At 40.6% G+C, this 18,079-nt stretch overlaps 2 protein-coding genes across 6 annotated transcripts; one reads left to right on the forward strand and one right to left on the reverse strand.

Moving 5' to 3' along the window:
• Positions 1-1,080: 1,080 nt before the first annotated feature.
• Positions 1,081-6,663, reverse strand: LOC139823130 (rho GTPase-activating protein 44). 5 transcript variants are annotated; one of them, XR_011734710.1, is made up of 11 exons: positions 6,386-6,663; positions 5,806-5,959; positions 5,384-5,669; positions 4,838-5,062; positions 4,425-4,722; positions 4,124-4,363; positions 3,232-4,022; positions 2,975-3,147; positions 2,844-2,898; positions 2,643-2,690; positions 2,492-2,561 (listed from the first exon to the last, which is right to left on the reverse strand). XR_011734710.1 is itself a non-coding variant. In XM_071795464.1 (10 exons), the coding sequence occupies exons 1-10, from the start codon at positions 6,436-6,438 to the stop codon at positions 2,262-2,264; spliced, it is 2,568 nt and encodes an 855-aa protein (XP_071651565.1). In that variant the 5' UTR covers positions 6,439-6,663; the 3' UTR covers positions 1,081-2,261. The 5 variants fall into 5 exon arrangements, 4 of the variants coding, with proteins under 4 accessions (XP_071651565.1, XP_071651564.1, XP_071651566.1 ...); XM_071795464.1 differs by lacking the exon at positions 2,844-2,898 and having other exon boundaries at positions 1,081-2,561; XM_071795467.1 differs by having other exon boundaries at positions 2,550-2,690.
• A 57-nt stretch (positions 6,664-6,720) lies between these two features.
• LOC139823138 (UNC93-like protein MFSD11) lies at positions 6,721-17,615 on the forward strand. The gene is made up of 3 exons (XM_071795487.1): positions 6,721-6,862; positions 7,532-7,851; positions 14,880-17,615. Exons 2-3 carry the CDS (start codon positions 7,765-7,767, stop codon positions 16,173-16,175), a joined length of 1,383 nt encoding a protein of 460 aa, XP_071651588.1. The 5' UTR covers positions 6,721-6,862; positions 7,532-7,764; the 3' UTR covers positions 16,176-17,615.
• The last annotated feature ends 464 nt before the right edge of the window (positions 17,616-18,079 follow it).

Genomic DNA, 18,079 nt, shown 5'->3' on the forward strand with positions numbered 1-18,079 from the left:
GCGTCATTACTCTGATAAACTCTATTTCTTACAATTTCATAAAATATAATCATCATTAACGTATTATATCTATCTTTTTATCCATAATTAAATATTCAATAATACTGCATTTTTATTTTCTTAACGGATAACTATTTCATCGTGTTGATTTCATTGTAAAATGAAAACTTTATTGATTCATTGCACGAAATTTTAAACAAAAAAACTTTTAACAAATATACTTTGAATTATTCTCAAATCTTTAATCTTTTAATATCAAGATATATATTAGTCTATGTATATTATATACATATAAGTAATGAATGTTAACCATATGCTAATTTCTTAAATTTGACAAATCTAGCATTCTCAATGAAACAAAATACAACAAACTCGAGATCTTTTGCCCGTGTTACAAAACAAGGTTCGGCGGAAAACGCCATAAAAATGAAATCCAGAATATTAACGCTGCTCGATTAAATTGCTAGCTAAAAATTAAAAATTTACGTATATAATTTTCAAGAAAGTAAAATCATAAATTTGATATCCTATTAATATTATGTGAGAATATAATAATAATCATACGATTGACAAATCTCTTGTAGATACATATGTGTACGACATATATGCATACGCAACCTTTCGGCGCGATCATCTTATAAGGAAACCCCGGGAAATGTCCCCGTCCGATTTTTATGAGCTTTTAGTATGTTGTTCTCTAGATGAAAATAAGGGACACATTGTGGTGGCCGCGCGCGCCCCTACCAAGATGGCAACACAGTAATTAGCCACGTTTTTTCGCGAGCGCTCGACCGCGCCGACGTAAATATATGAACAAATTCGTTCATTGAAAACGATTGAAAACACTAAGTTTGTCATCGCACCTATTACACTCTTAAATTGGTGTGTGTCAGATGCGTGTTTAGGGGATGAAACCTCTTTGAAAAAAATCAGCTTTTCTCTTTCGAGCCGAATATCTCCGAAACTACAAAAGAGAGAAAAACATTTTTAAGCAAAAGTTGAATGGTTTGAAGAGCACTTTAGAATAATGACGAAATGAAAATTTTTTCATTTTAATTTTTTTTTATTTTTATAAAAATATAAAAATTTTTAAAAATTTTTTGGTCATTGTTTTAAAGTATTTTAATATAAAATAAAAAATAATACGTGTTTCTTATTTTCATCTAGAGAACATACTAAAAATTCATCAAAATTGGAAGGGGACACTTCCGTGGGTTTCCTTGTTAGTCTGATAATCTAGTTAGTCTGATTCGGGATCACGAGTTTATTGCATAGAAATATACCGTGATTTAAACATGTAAAAATGAATACTTTAACTATATTAAAAGTTCTTTCGAATCTTAGGTATTAACAATAATTCAGGGTCGCAAATCGGTCGAATATAAAGGATACGTTCATCTCTTCCAGCGTTCCATAACGATTAACAAACAATCTTCACTAATAAATATCACCCGTTGAATCAATTCCAACATATTGATCATGTCGGTCATCTCGTACATTAATTCGTTTTCCTCTCAATGGACGTATCGGTTGAAAATTATTCGTACTGTGAGCGCAAAAGCTGTCATTTAACGTTTCGCGAGTTGAAGTCAATCCTGTAATTATATTTTCACGTGTATATTAAGCGCACCGAGTCTTGTGCGCTTGTATGCTTACGGTGAAAATGCGAAGTGTTCTTACTCTTAGAATTCGTTTCTCCTTATTCGCAATAAGTATAAAAATTGATAATAGGCTGCAAAAATATTATGATTGATTACGAAATTAGATATGTACCTAAAACGGTTTGGAAACAACACACACACGCAGCGTGCTAACAGCTGCCGAATGCAAAACACCTTTAAAAACGTCCAAATGCACACTTGGATCCTCCTCTCGTTTTCGTATAATGGCAATTGTCAGAATGCTCTTCGAAGGATTATCCGTCGAGATATAATAAGAAGTCGTACAAATAGGGAGATCACGGAAAAAAAAAATAGAGTAACTCTGTGTCCGAATCTTATATCAAACTTACGAATACGATCGCCTCGTTTTCAAACAACCGAAACAAACGGACGTTCGGTTGTTCCTTTGTATAAATACGATCACGATGCTTTTTCATTCAAACGAAGATTTCCATTCAACTTTTTACAATCCGTATCCACTTTTCCATCGGTGACATATCGTCACGTGTAAAACTGCGTTCTCAACTGTAATAAATCGCTGAATCCTCGAGTGTCCTTCTCTCAAGATCGCGTTTGGCTCTTGCTTCGTACCGTGCTTTGCTAGAGATTGGTACTCTCTTGATCCGATTTAGGTCGTGCAGTGGGTGGCGGCGGTGGCGGCGGCTGTGGCCTCGGTGGTCGCTGGTGAACCCTCGGCGAGGCTGGCTTCTGCTGCGGCGACTTGAGAACCGTCACCACCGTGTTGGTCTGCGTTTGGACGTCTATAATATTACCTTCCGATCTGGTGCGTGTGTGCGCCTTCGCTTGCTCGTGCGGCGCGTCCGGCCTCTCGGGCTTCTCCGGGCGTTCGGTGCCGTACAACGACATTGACGACGGCCTGCTACCCACGCTTGGGCTTCTCTGCAAGTTCGAAGTTGCCGTGTTGCCAGTGCTCTCGCCCGGGAAGGCGTTGTTCCCCCCACGCACTTGTATTATACTGACCTGCTGTTTGTCCACGGAATACACGTGAGCCCGTTCCAGGGTTAAAGGCTGTAGACGATTTAAGCAAAAAAAAGGACTTAGTCTTGTAGATTATTATATAACGGAATATATAATAAAGAATGTGAATAGAAAGCGAATAGGCATGTGTGAGAAAGCTTCGAATCAGACGGTGCGCAGCTTTTTACTTCACATGTAGCTTACGTAATCTCAAAATGTAATATCCAGGCAGTGTTTATTTGTTGTCCACCCGTAGTAACTACATTTGTTATAAATAATTATCATACATTTGTACAGACGAAGTGAATTGGTTGCGTTAAATCATCTTTACTTACCCCTGGATCGGTCTCTGTATTGTCATTAGTAGAACGCGGCTGCTGCCTGATAAGACTCGACGGACGAATTAAGCCGGGCGGTCGCTCGGGTATCGCCGGTTTACTGCTTCTGTCATTCGGTGTTATATGCGTATTGCTATCTGACTTTTTACGCAACTCCACTCCTTCTTCCGCTAAAATTGAACACAGATATTTAAACGTCACAACCAAGCAAAAAGGGTTAATGAATCAGAGTAACCTTAGAAACAATATCTAACCTGTGTTATGTACAATATTCGTTATACTTCTCGGGGCTGCGACCGGTCTTCTCCTTTCCAATGTGGATGGCTTCTCCGTAGGCACTGGTTTTGGTCTCTGCACTATAGTCTCGTTATGCTCCATCTCTGTAATTATTTTAGCAACACTCGTATTGTCGGACGAGTTCCCATTTGGTTTCTCTTTTGCACTCGGCACATTTACTTTCGCATCGCATTTCTGCGGTTCTTGAACACTTTTGTCCGCTTCATTGTAATTGAAGACTTCACTTTGGTGAACGACGGTCTCTTGCAACCGCTCGGGATCATCGTCAGGATGAACATCCGTCGGAATCGATTCTGAGACTGACTGCGATTTTGCATCCGTCTCCGGATGCTTCTCGTATTTCTCCACGTAGCTGTCGTGTCGTATCAATTCGGTATTCACTTCGTGCTTTTGGCTTTTATACGTTGATCGATTCAGAGTAGATGTCAAGGCTCTCGGTGGTTTGTCCGGTGTCGGCGGCGGTTTATCGTGCCGATCCGGAGTATTGCCGCCCGGCGGTGTCGGCGCCGGTTTATTCTTCCGACGTGCCGCTGGCTTCGGGCTGCCCTGCGTCGGGCTCTCGCCGTGATCGCTGAGACTACTGTTGGATACGCAACGGCGCATACCGATGGTCTGATGTTCCGTATCGTTCACGATCCCGATTTCCAGATCGCGATCAAAATCCATCTCGCCGGGGAAGAACCAATCCGCATATGTAATTAATTGGTCTACTATAAGACTAGAGTTGTTCGCTGTACTCATGTTCATCCTGCAAACAACGGGAACGTAAGCAGCTTTTCTAACACTGTGTTAATCGTCCGTTAAACTTTAATACTCAAACAAATACGTGCATGTCGAAAAATTGCTTACACTATTGTATTTGCGTCCTCTTGCGGACTCCAAATCAGATTTGGCGCGATGACGATAGCGATGTTCTGCGGCGTCATTTTATTTACATCTTGATTCTTCGTGAGCACAGCTAGAAACTTAATTAAAAACCGCAGGTTTTCTAGGTTCGCCGGTGGTAACTTATATAATACTTCCCAGAGAGCTCGTAATCTCATGTCGCTAGGCGAGATTTTTGCAGCAGCCATCCATTCGGGATACAATCTGAATAATCACAGACGTCATATAGTGACAGTTATTGATCTTGATTAGATGTAATACTTACTTGTACGTCAATAAAGGCTCCGGCAATTCCCGTAAGTATGATTTCAACGCGCCAGCAATAACATGCGGATCTTTGTATTCAAGGGCTGTCGTTAAATTGAGACAGCAGGCGTCCAGGCTCAACTTGATTCGTCGTGATTTCGAGGCGGCGCCAGCTATTCTAAAAAGGCCTTCCTCCTCCATACCCAGACGCAGTAACGCGGATACACACAGTTGTATGGGCAGTGCGATTTTTCTGTTTGTTACCCTAAGGTGCTCTTCAAGAGGATATCCGTATACTGGCTTCATTTCGTTATCATCTGTAATTGCGATCGTAGTATAAGCATCTTTCGCTTTCGTTTACGAATCGTATCAATTTGTCACGATCTTTACCAATATCTTTATAATTGTATTGTAAAAAGCGCATAAACTTACTAATATAGCTCTCCATTGTGGGTATAAGATCTTCAAGACAATGCAATGCACTTTCATGATACGCTCGTTGAAGTTTTATATACTGAATAATCGTCTGAGCTAGTTCAGTCTCTCGCGACATAAGCTGGAACATCTCTGCGGCCAATTGATCTCGGCATTGCTCAACTTTCAATTCGGCATCTTCTAATTCTTCCCTCAAGCTTTCTATCTTTGTTGCGCCTGCACCTGCATAAAGTTCAACTATTTTAGATTATAATTTTTCAAATCTAGTAAACACAGATTATATTGAATTTATATAGTGCAAATAAAAAATAAATTCAAGAAATAATATATCAAATAATTTTCCAAATCTATAGTAAACACAGATTATATCAAACACTCATATAATGTGAATGAAAAATGACTTGAAGAAATAACAATGTATCAAATAATCAAAACAAAAATGATAGGCTCAAAGTTTCAGTATTCTTCACATATTATGTGTGCTGTAAATACCGCAACTAAAAAAGAATTTGAGGCAACGATTTGAAATGTAACGATCATTACCAGTACTGTGTTTAATCGCTTGGAAGTATCTCGTTCTGGCGCTGTCCATGTCCAAAATAAGACGTTGCAAGTTTCTCCTATACTTCAATATATTTGGTACATCAGTGTCTAAAATATGTTGCAGCGGGGCGGCCACATATTGTTCGACTTTAGCCTCATGTTCCACGGCTTCGTTAGCCAACGACATCTGCACTCGCCCACACTCCACCAGCGTGAAACTCATGAGACCGTCCTCGCCGGCGTTCTCCAACATGGTTTGCCCGAGTGTGTACTCGGGGCATTTTTTCTAAGAAATAAAAATTTAATATTTAACGACCATTTCATGAATCTTACAACAAAAGCACTGGATATAAAGAATCTGTAACGAGTATATTCCAAATTTTACAGTTAATAAGAACTTGAATCCTTTAATATCTATTTACCAGACGTTTTTCCTTGAGAGCCGGATCTTGAGTAATGGTTTGGTTCGGCGGATTTCCGAGTCGTTTGCTGAGACCGGTGAGAGCTAGTCTGATCTGTTCAACATGCTTGTCGGCAGCCACCAGATCATCCGTCAACACCTCCGTCTTACCAGCTCTGTTCGCACGAGAAATAAACTTTCACTGAGATATTGTATATTTGATACCAAGAAGATCTTATCTTTTATCTTTCGCAGTCTTTATTTTATCACTTCTAATCTATCCAATATAAGTAATTTCAAGGTCTATTTTGGTTCCATTTATTACGATTCACGACTGATCACGACGGGTATGTGTTTTCTACCAGAACGTAATCCGTCGACAATTCTGACATATTATACTCCAAAAAAAAGATTCATCTACTTAGACGAGGCTTTAACGTCAAATCGAATGAGTCATACAGCAACCCTTATAATCTATTCAATCTATTGTAAAAAAAGGAAAAGCGCATGATACTTGAAGCGATACAGCACGGGCGTAATACAGCAATAGATAAAATTAGAAGCAACAGTCATGCGGGCTGGGCGGTTCTGTGCTCGTCTACCTGGAGAACCTCTGATCGGCGAGCTGCTTCACCCGGAAAAACTGCTTCTTCATGGTTGGCTGGGGCGGTCGTGAGAGAGTGTCGTGACTCGGTCGAAAAATCGAACCCGTCGTCCGGTCCGGTCCGGTCCGGATCCCCCCGCAGACAGGGCTTTTTCTACACACCGACGCCTCGCGACTCGCACTCACGCTCGCGCATCCTCCGCGACTCCCTCGCCGACGTGTTCGCGCGGCGGCGGCGGCGGCGGCGACGGTGGTAGAGCGCGGGACGGGCAGGGAGGGTCCTTCGTGTCGCGGCAAGGGCGAGCGTCCGTCATAATGTTTGCGCGATGATCTCACGGCCGGCGCTGAGAGTCGACGCGCTCGCGGCCGATCGGTTCTCGCGCACCATCGATAAGATCCGGCGATAAAAGAGCGATCCGAGTCAGCGACTCAGCGGCCAGCGCCTCGCCCGGTCGCGCCGATCGATTTGGGTTAGGTGAATCCAGTGAATCTGAACAGGAACACTTCTTCGCCGTCCTCCTCTCCCTCTTTCTCCAGATTCTAATAGACGAGAGGGAACGTTCGCTCGGATTCAGAGTTAAACGTCCCGACGCCCGGCGACGTGCGACGTGCGACGTGCGACGTGCGAGTGGGACCGTGGCCGTGGCGCTCTTACGTCACGCTAGTCGAGCGTTTATGCGTCCTCTTCGTCGGGTAGCGCGGCCGCGGCGAACTTCGCGCTTCACTTCGGCACGATCGGCCTGAAGCTCGTCGCATCAGGCGACCGCCTCCCCGCGCACCTACCGTCTCCCTCACTCGGCTTTTGCGACTCGATTCTCTCTCCTTCCTCTTTCTTTCTTCGACCGTTCGGTCTCTCCCTCTCCGTCGCGCACTCTTTTCGCGATAGCGCACGGTTGATAGATCCGTCTCATCCGTCAAACGTCTGAAACGCTCAAACCCGCGCAAAAGTCGCTCGCCTGGCGATCAGTGCGATCTCGCCCCCTCGCCCCCCAGACTCGTCCAAGATAATCGATCGATTGATCGATGGCATATCGAACAAAACTCTATTGTCGATTGAGAATCAAGAGCGACTTATCGGCGATCGATAGGCCGTCGCGCGACTCGCCGCCAACTTCACGACGTCAGCTGTTTTTTCTTTTTACAGCAGTATGCAGTATGCCAGCCAGGCACGGCGCTGTCGCTCGCGCGGGGTTTCTCCTCTACCGCCCATGCGGCCACCGTCTGGCGTCTGTCAACAGCGCAGCGGTCAACAGTATCGGAGCCGTCGACGAGTAGTCCGCTTCGAGGCAGCGCGCAAAACGCGAATCACTGCCGTGCCGCACGCGCGACAGGTATACACGAGTCACGAGTAAACCGTGACACCGTCTAACGATCATCATGAATCGTTCCACTTTGAACGTGATTCTCCTCAGCGTGGGATTCATGCTGGTCTTCACGGCGTTTCAAACGATGGGCAATATAGAGGTGAGGCAAGAGCGTCCGCGCACATAATTGTTATCGATATTATTATTATTATTATCGTACTTGCGTCGTGGCATTTCCGCGTTTTCCATTGTCACGTAAACTGTGACTCACTCGAGATGATGGATCGATTCGTTCGGAGTAGAAAATTAGACTTTACGTACGAACGGAGACCGGAGACGGGTCTTTGCGTCGCGAGCTTTAATTCTTTTAACTTCTTGAAAGATCCCTTAACACTCGGAGCGATACCTGATTTAGAAACGGTTTGTATTCTAATTACGACAGGTACTTAGCGGCAAATGCGCGCTATGTCAGCGATCGCTCGATAAATCTGCGATTGTATCCCTGCGAATTAGAAATTTGTTTCTTTTCGGGACGCAATCCAGTGTGTACGCTCTGTGAAAACAAATTTATCGTTAACAATTTCACATCGTAGAGATGTTTAATATACGCGAGATATGCTTATTGCGAGATTAGAAACGATCTTCTTCGTTACGCAATCGATCGACGAAATGTATAATTAGCTTTATCCGCGGTGAGGAAATGCGTGATTAAAAACGGACACAAATAATTATCCTATATTTATTATTTTAGAGTCGAATTCTATCATGAGACAATCAATTTGTAAAAATGAAAAATATGTAACTGCTGAGCAATGAAATTCGAGAAGTGATTTGCTTTTAATAAACACAGCGCCAGCGTGATAAAGGCTTCTCTGATTTTAACTCGTTTTCACTGTATATCACTGTATTTTTGCAATTCCAATGTTTGAACGTGGAAAAACGTTTTTTACAACACGATCGACAAAGTATCTATAATTAGCTTTATCCGCGGTGAGGAAATGCGTGATTATAAAAACGGACACAAATAATTATCCTATATTTATTTTAGAATCGAAGTCTATCATGAGACGATCAATTTGTAAATATGAAAAATATGTAACTGCTGAGCAATGAAATTCGAAAAGTGATTTGCTTTTAATAAACACAGGCTGGGTAATAAAGGCTCTTCTGATTTTAACTCGTTTTCACTGCATATCACTGTACTTTTGTAATTCCAACGTTTGAATGTGGAGAAATGTTTTCTACAACACGCTCGACAAAGTATCTATAATTAGCTTTATCCGCAGTGAAGTAATGCGTGATTAAACGGACATAAATAATTATTCTATATTTATTATTTTAAAATTACTTTGAGACAATCATTTTGCAAAAAATTTATAACAAGCAACGAAATTCGAGAAGTGATTTGCTTTCAATAAACACGGCGTAATAAAGATTGCTCTGGTTTTGAAACAATGCATTTTTGCAATTCCAAAACGCTGGAACGTGGAAAAACATTTTTTACAACACGATCGACGAAACGTATATAATTAGTTTTATCCGCGGTGAAGTAATGCGTGATTAAAATCGAAGTCTATTTACGTCGAGACAATCATTGTGTGTAAAACTAAAAAATATATAATTAATAAGCAATCAAATTCGTGAAATAACTTGCTTTTAATAAATACAGCGTAATAAAGATTTCTCTGGTTTTAAAACGATGCATTTTTGCAATTCTAACGTTTGAATGTGGAAAAACGTTATTTGCCACACGATCTTTCATTCCCTCTGACGCAGGCATTCTCGCAGGATTAAACGATGATTGGATAATATTAGGTGATCAACGTTGAGATCCCTTTTCCAGCGAGCTCGAGGTGGAGGTTTCTCCGTGGCATTTACGTCTATTTCTGCCAATATAAATTAACTTTAATTTCGGCCCAATTTGTTCTTTTTTTTAGTTTTAAGAAATAGAAAAAATAAAAGGTAAGTTAAGCCGAGATTAAAGTTAATCTATATTGATAGAAGTGAGTATTATATATAAACGTTCAAACGTAAGCGATTTGTCTGAATTACTTTCGCTTTTCCGTGTCCACGTGTTCCACGTTGACGAACACCCAAAGGTAGTAACGCTCGATGCGAACGTGATTTCAATTCAGAGAGAGAAAAAGAGGCAGAACGAACGGGAAATTAATTTCGCTGGACGCCTCGATATCAAACGATTTGACTTCCATTTTACGTTTAACCGCTGCGACGCAAATAAAACATTTTCATTAGTCTGTAAAATCCTAGAAAGTAGGTACAGATAGTCGATTAGTCGCGTGGTTTAGAAAGTACCACAAAAGGCAAAGAGCTAACCGGTCGGCCGCGAGGCTGGAACGCCTGCAAATTACACGATAGCATTATCGACTACTTTCTGCATTGCGAAACATCTGCGATCTGTGAACAATCATTACCTATTAGAGCTTTCTCCCTCAAAAGCCAACCGATGCCTGGATGAGACCTAAACAATTTCCGGGCCCTGATTCTGCAGTTCTTAACGACAGTGTCGTTATCATTATATTGGCGTTGCGCTGGTGTAATATATGGTAAAAAAGCTTCGCAACGGCCGATATAACGATAGCACTTCGTCGTTAAGAGTTACAGAATAGGACTGCCGGACGACTAGAGACGATTCTTTTGTAATATTCTAAAGATAAACAGAAAAAAATCGTTGATTCTTTTAAATACTATCGCTAGAAACGTTATAAGTTCTCTCGTCGCTCTCTTTCTCTCTTTTTTTGTCTTTTTCCCTCATATTTAATACATGAATTTGTTTACGTTACCTCTATCTCTATGATTTTACTCTCCCAGTTTTTTTATCTCAGCTCTTTAACGTTTCGTAATTGTTACTTTATCTGCGCGACCTGAAATTGTTCCCCGGGAGTATTGTTTCAGGATATAATAACAATATTTAGCCGCTCAGTCCTCTTGCATAATTGCTTTTCGCTTGTTTCTTTTTATGAATGATCTTCCGAACTTCATACCTCGTACCACTATCTGAAAAAGACTTACATAATGTATTCCGCGGGATATCGTAAGAGGGTAATCTGAGAGCGCGCGAGAATCGTGTTCTGGAGAGAGCCGCTCTGGTAATGTTATTAAACATTATCGCCGTTATCTCCGTAATTCAGAATTATCTCCGGATACGCGATATCTGAAATTTTTCACCGACGCGCGACGAATAATTGATCGCCGCGGCGCGATCGACGGTCTTTGTTCCCGCGCGCGCGGGAATTCACCGGCCGCTAACGATGTCAAGTCCGATTAGCCCACAAAAGTCATAGATTACTCTGATATTCCGTACAGTGGCGTAGCTTAGATCACTGGCGCTCTCAGAGTTCTACCGTGATATTTTCTGGACCGTCCTCCCTTAAATGCAAGAGAAAGCGAAGAATTGTAACTGTAACTGTAAAGAGAAGAAGAATTTAGATATATTGTATCAATCAACATTTGCATAATGAAAAAGTTAAGTTCATTTACGAAGATTTCAAAGTCATTTTAGATATACGATTTTAGAGCGATGATATTTCGTAATCTCGCCTTTTAAAATATTTGTCTTAATAAAAGTTCTCTGCGCCAATTAATAATAATTCGAAAACTTAATTTAAAATTAAGTATCCTTAACGCTATGTCAGAATTTATTTTTGACAATTAACCGAAAATAACGGACGTTTATGTCAATTACGAATTCTTACGATAACGAATAACGATAATTAGATAACGTATAATTCTGGGCGATCTTATCACACTTTTCTTACGTGAAAGTTTTTATAATCGCGGCGATAGCTTTATTTTGTACGTTTAATCGTAAAAAGTTCATCAGTTGGTTACGTTAATCTTTCAAGAGCTAAGATATTAATTCTCTCTTTTAAAGATTTTGAAGATTAATCCTCCAATTGAAATTTCACGATTACCTACTTTTCATATCGCCTCTTGCAGCGCATTGGAAGGTGCAGTATACGTTGTATATGCACACGTGATTAAATTAAATTGCATTTAGATTCTTTAATTATCGACGCAATTATTTCACGTCTCGTTATTTTGTGTAAACTTAAACTCGGCGTTAATTTCGAGCGATAACGTGCCGGTCATTATCGTAGAATGGAAATTGGGGATTGTCCGGCAATCGACGAGCTCGACACATCGTCACCTTAGTCTAATTAGATCCGATTAAATTATGCGAAGTATCCAATCGAGACAAAACGGTGTTACATTTTTGTACATAACGAAATTGATACTACGGATACTATGTTCCTTCCTCTTTCTTTACGTTTGATCATCGAAACTTCGTATTAGAAAGACGCGAAATCCTCCTGCCTATTGTATCGAAATTCTGGAAACGGACTGCCGAAGAGTGCGGCGAAAGAGAGAGTTCGCCAACGCAAAAACGAAATGTATCCTAGACGTGCTCGATAATTGTATCCTGAACTGAAAACCTGAACCGACGCAACCGGTTCCCGCCGAATTCACTTTGCGCGTCGCCCTTCGCCGTGTCGCAATTCACCGAGGATCATAATGACTTCGGATTCTCGAAGAGACTCCCTCGGATGGAGAGAGACGAGACGCTCAATCAGGCGTAATTCATTGCTTCGACGAAAAAATCCTGGATCCCTGATAGCGCGCCCAGAGAAATATCTAAAACAGAATGCCTCGTTAGTTGATACATAGCTGTACGAGATACGACGCAGTCTCCTTTCACTTTTAGTCTCGTGTATATAAGAGAAAGGAGGAGGAGACCTCGTCGAATAACGTCAGTTATCTATGCGACACGTTCGGTAGTTAGAATAAATTTATTACTTCAGCTTACATTGCCAAGAAGGGACTCGGTTTACAAATATTTTCTTAGCTACAAATATTTCCTTAACTACACGTTTGGTAGTTAAGGAAATAGACTTGCACTGACAAACGACCGTCGATAAATATGTTTCATTAACTGATAAATGTGTTTTGATTGTGTAAACAGTTTAATTGCAATTAATATAATAGCGAAGACACATGAATTTTCTAATGTCGTACAATGTATTTTGCTATGCAAAATATATAGCTACCGGAAGAGATAAGAGAAGTTCGTAGATAACACACGTACCGTTTTAGATTTATGATAATTTTTAACTGAATAAATTAAATAGAATAAACGCTTTTATTTGCCGAAGAACATTTTTCGAAAAATATAGATAATGATATTAAACAATCTACAAACATTTGTAACATTTATTTCTACAAGCAAGAAATTTAATAAATGGAATTGTAATTTCAATATCATTGAACTTTTTTCAAGAGATTTGTAATAATAAAAAATTGAAAAATTTAGAATTATTAATGTATTTTAATTTACACGTTACGCGTGTAAATTTTACTTATTCTTATCGGCAACGGAAATTGTTTTATTAACATGCAATAATGTAATAAAAGCAAAATACGCCATGTCCCAGATTTGCTGCACTTTCTTTATCTAGAATTCTTATAGATTTCTTTCGAGAGTTGCATTAGGGTCAATAATAAAAGTTATGTAAACATCTATCTATATGATCTCTTGCAATACCTGTGCAGATCTTATCGAACGCCGTTATCAGTACGAATACTTGGCACCGGATTTTTATGAAAACGAGGCTACAAACATATTCGTCAAAAAATATATTGTTATCTCACCGAAAAATCCCCCTTGTTCGTCATTATCGCTTACGTATTGACAATCGCTATCTTGACATAGAACATTGTACTTATGTGGATAATCATATTAGCGATAAACATAGCTAAATAAAAAAAAAAAAAACAGAAAACATCTATACATTGTGATGAAATCGACAAAAATATCCGCAGCTTCTTTCTTTGATGTCAGAATTTATTTAAACTTACAGCTTGTAATAACGTTAATATTGCGCGTAATATGCATATGAAAAGAAAAACTGATGCGTTGCATGTTACATCACCAATAGTGATACGACTGTCGATTACTGATAACTTTTGAGCGCGAACAAGATTCGACGATGTTCGCCGCGAAATAATTGGCGGTAGATCTGGAAATACGACGTAAAATAAAGCTACTATGGTTTCCTATGTGTGAAAGCGTAGTTGAAACTATGAGAACGCGATTGCGTTCGACCGATTCGCTCCTGATACGATATAGTGGCGATAGGTGAAATCGTGAATAACGCGAAGCGCGCTTTCATTACGAATCTTCCGTTGCCCAAATGATTATTAATTAGAACGGACATTAACGATTCTTATTTATTTTAATCAATTTTCCTACTGAAATGACTATATTTTTTCTTTATGTTTTTTGTATCTCGCCTTATTTTAAAAATTGCACGAGTGATATTTCCAACCTGACAAATTCCTTCTGAAATGATTTTATATATCCTTATCTGTTTTAAAAGAGGAAATTGTAGAAAGAAGAGAAAGAGAAAATGAAGAAAGGTTTCCTCTTAGATTGGCAATTAATATGCAGCGCATTAAATCAGAACATCCCAAATTCTTCTAAAATGGCACATCAGAAAAATATAAAGCAACATTCCTACATCACTTGGTATTCTGTGGTTATCCTTGATACGTAAATATAGTCCTGTTTTTTGTAGTTTTTGTAAATACAGAATAACCAGTTTCAGTCCTGAAAAAGGATACCGGAACCATATGCAATACAATGCGCTTTCTGATGCTTTATTTCTTATTAACATTCTTCGAATTCTTACCTGTTTCTCGTTTAGTCACTTTCCAACGACATCATCCGAAATACTTGTTGTGCCACTGTTTAATGGCTAAAATAAAACAGATACATATAGTATGTGTCAACTTCATTTCAATAAAATCTGCATTTTGTACTAAATATAATAAAGAGGAGAGAGGTGACGTTACACTAAATTCACGAAGGAAAAACTTAGTTCCCAAATTAATTGGGAAACGTGCCCTTACAGCAAATGCTATATGAGATACAGAATAGTCTCTCATTCATATGAAAGAGAAACTATCTGACATATAACACGCAGCGCGACTATTTCCAATTGGAATTTCCAAGTCGGTCGCCATGGATAAGTCGTCCAACGGTGACCGACCTTCATACATCTAATACAATAGGAACTCGACGGAACCGCAGAAAGTTTACGTGACGTCGTTGCAAGGAACAGCGTATTAGAAGTATGCTGACCTTCTCACGTCGATCTCCTCTGTTCGCAGCAAACTATCCTGGACAGCATCAAAACGGATACAAAAGGAGAGTTCAAGGCTGATGCTTATATCAGCCTGGCCATAATCTACGCCGTGTTTGCGACCTGCAACTGGTTAGCACCGTCGTACATCTCGGTGACCGGGCCACGGGTGGCAATACTCACGGGCGCCTGCTGTTACGTGCTGTTCATCGCCTCGTTTTTCTATCCGCACGAAGCCCTGCTGTACACCATGTCCGTACTCGTCGGGATCGGCGCCGCCCTGATATGGACCGGTCACGGGCAATACCTGACAGAGAACAGTGATAATGAGACCATGTCGCGGAACGCCGGTATGTTCTGGGCGATTTTCCAGATGTCGCAGTTCGCCGGCAATCTGTTTGTCTCCTTAATCTTTACGGAGCCCAATATCAATCATAAGCAGCGGACGATCGTATTTAGCGTGCTAACCAGCGTCGCGGTGATCGGCATAGGGGTGCTGCTCGTCCTGAGAAAAACGCCGCAGAAGCTATCGTTGGGCGAGGCTGAGGGGGTGTCGAACGCCGACAAAGAGCTGCGACTGCCGGAACCAAAACGCGAAAAACCGCTGGTGACCGCGTGGCGTGCCTTCGTGGATGCGATCAAACTCTTTCTCACGTCGAACATGCTGATCCTGTCATTAACGTTCATCTATACAGGTCTCGAGCTCACCTTCTACTCCGGCGTGTATTCCAACAGCATTGGTTTCGTGAAGGAAATGGGCCCCAATCGCAAGAGCTTCGTGGGATACTCCGGCATCGGCATCGGCATCGGCGAGGTCTTAGGCGGCGCGATCTTTGGTATCCTCGCGTCCAAGATATCCGGCAGGTGCGGCGGCTGGCCGGTGGTGATCACCGGTTTGGTAGTGCATCTGTTCGCCTTCGTCAGCATCTTCCTGAATCTGCCAAACGACGCCCCGTGGGGGGACACGGACAATGAAGGCTTCATCAAGCCCTCGCCGCCCCTCGCGCTGATAGGCAGTGTTACCCTCGGTTTCGGCGACGCCTGCTTCAACACGCAGGTCTACTCGCTGCTGGGCGTCATGTTCGCCAACGAGAGCGCGCCGGCCTTCGCTCTCTTTAAATTCTGCCAATCTGTCGCGGCGGCCATCAGCTTCTCGTACTCCACCACGGCGGGACTGCATATACAGCTCGCGGTGCTACTCGTGACTATATTTCTCGGTACGGGGGCCTTCTGCTACGTCGAACACAAGGCCAAAAAGTCGAACAACGAGACCCCGCGGGAGACTGACCCGGCGTTGGTCGACGCCACGAGCGGCGAAGATTGATAAAGCTAGTTAGATACATTCGTTAAGTTGCAAAGACACACAGCGAATTCAGATGCAAGTCAAGTGCGCGAAAGATCTCGAGAGATAACACCGAGGAACACGGAAAGCCGCGTTAAAAGTAAAGCGAACAACGCTCACGGTCGGCTCGAACGTTAACATAAATTATTTTAGTGTATTAATGATAAGAGATATCCTTGCAAATTTTAAGTATTACGTGATGCATGAATCCTATAATTGGAGACTCTTTACAATATCTTTACAATATTTTAAATATAGTAAACGCCATAGTTGAGGATATCAACTGTGAAGAAATTGCGAATTTTCGTAATGATCCTCATTTTCTGAAAATTCCATGCTATTGTAAGAAGTCTCTACATTTAAGTCCATGAGAATATCATCGTACGATCGATAACGACAAAGGGGATATCCAGAAATGTATCATGGTCTTCCAGTTTCTAAATATTTTTCAATCTCCACTTTATTTCGGGATAACTATGCTTTAGATAGTCTCTCCTTTAAAGCGGTATCTTTATATATGCAAGTGTGCCAACATGCATCTATAAATGCAATAAATGTATATGCATCTATTTATCGGCGTCAACGTTCTCATTATGCTGAAAATGTTGCGACACTCACAGAGAGTCGAAAGACGCTGTTTTAAAGGCATCGATCTAATCGGTTGCTCGATATTGTTATCGGAATGAAAGAATTATAATGAGCTAATCGATAATAATTTATATCTTTTTCATCCACAAACTCGAAGGCTGTGTAAGTGTCCTTTGCATTCATTACGAGCTCCTTTTTGTAAGTTTTAATTACATGTAACGTTAATGATTACGAGATCAAGTTTGTTTTTAACAACGATTGTTCGCACCAGTTTTGCAACGCACTGCGATTTTGTGATTAACTAGTCTGTAACATGAGTCCGCCAGAAAAAGACTCGCGTTTAACTAGTCCGTAACGCAGTATATCGACTTTATCGTTTGATCGTATGTTTATGCGTGTGTATGTGTGTGGGCGCACAACGGTACGTGACATTTACAGCTCGAAACTCGATTGAATTGTCCGAGATCAGACTTAAGGATCTTGTTCCTTCGTTGATCGACGCTTGCCTCAAGGGTCGCGGCGGACTATATAGATTAACTGCGGCATGCATGCAGGATGTATTAAAAGTCGGACACTTTCCTCGCAATTCCTAAAACATCTAGAGCAGGAATAAAAAAACACAAGAGAAATTAATACAAAATAAAAAATCGAATCTTGAAATTGAATTGAAAATTGTATTAAATTGAAACCGTAAAACGACACGTGTTTCTTATTAACAAAATTTTAAGCTAAGATCTCTTTTGTTAAGGTTTAATCCTGCGACTTTTGAGACATCCTTTATGCAATACCCACGCATTCTACTCTTTTTTTTTTTTCATATTTTATTCAATTATGGACGTGTTAGATATATTTTATGATAGTGGATAAAAATGCAAATAGGAATATCAATGATGATCAACTATTCTCTTGACAATCAAAATTCTATTGAAGATACTCTACTAATGAATATGTATACGAGACATCGTGATACTTTTAGAGAACGCATTTCCTGCCTCCATAATTTTCGCAAAGAGAAAGGGGACTTCGTGTTGTAGTTCCTCTTACGCATATATTACAGTCCACGTTACATTCCATAATACAAATGCGTGTGTTTGTACAGAATATTTTTTTTCTGCATATAAGATTTGCTCCTTGGACATGTACCTGACAGAGAAAGATCACGATCTATTCTAAAAGCACGTATAATCCCGATCACGGATCAATCAAGAATGATCATTATTGTTTTTATTGTTAAATAGTTTATGAATGAAATTTTATGATATGTATTTTATGATATCTATATATGTATGTATGTATGT

Source organism: Temnothorax longispinosus, chromosome 12 (assembly GCF_030848805.1).
Source record: "Temnothorax longispinosus isolate EJ_2023e chromosome 12, Tlon_JGU_v1, whole genome shotgun sequence".
Taxonomy (NCBI): domain Eukaryota; kingdom Metazoa; phylum Arthropoda; class Insecta; order Hymenoptera; family Formicidae; genus Temnothorax; species Temnothorax longispinosus.

What these genes read in the sequence shown, in the direction of transcription:
- LOC139823130 (XM_071795463.1), bottom strand. Translation starts at nt 6,438, where the DNA reads ATGAAGAAGCAGTTTTTCCGGGTGAAGCAGCTCGCCGATCAGAGGTTC. An exon ending in CTCTCAAGGAAAAACGTCTG is followed by an intron (nt 5,670 to 5,805) that starts GTAAATAGATAT and finishes TTTATTTCTTAG; the next exon opens with AAAAAATGCCCCGAGTACAC. An exon ending in ATACAGAGACCGATCCAGGG is followed by an intron (nt 2,691 to 2,974) that starts GTAAGTAAAGAT and finishes AATCGTCTACAG; the next exon opens with CCTTTAACCCTGGAACGGGC.
- LOC139823138 (XM_071795487.1), top strand. Translation starts at nt 7,765, where the DNA reads ATGAATCGTTCCACTTTGAACGTGATTCTCCTCAGCGTGGGATTCATG. An exon ending in AAACGATGGGCAATATAGAG is followed by an intron (nt 7,852 to 14,879) that starts GTGAGGCAAGAG and finishes CTCTGTTCGCAG; the next exon opens with CAAACTATCCTGGACAGCAT.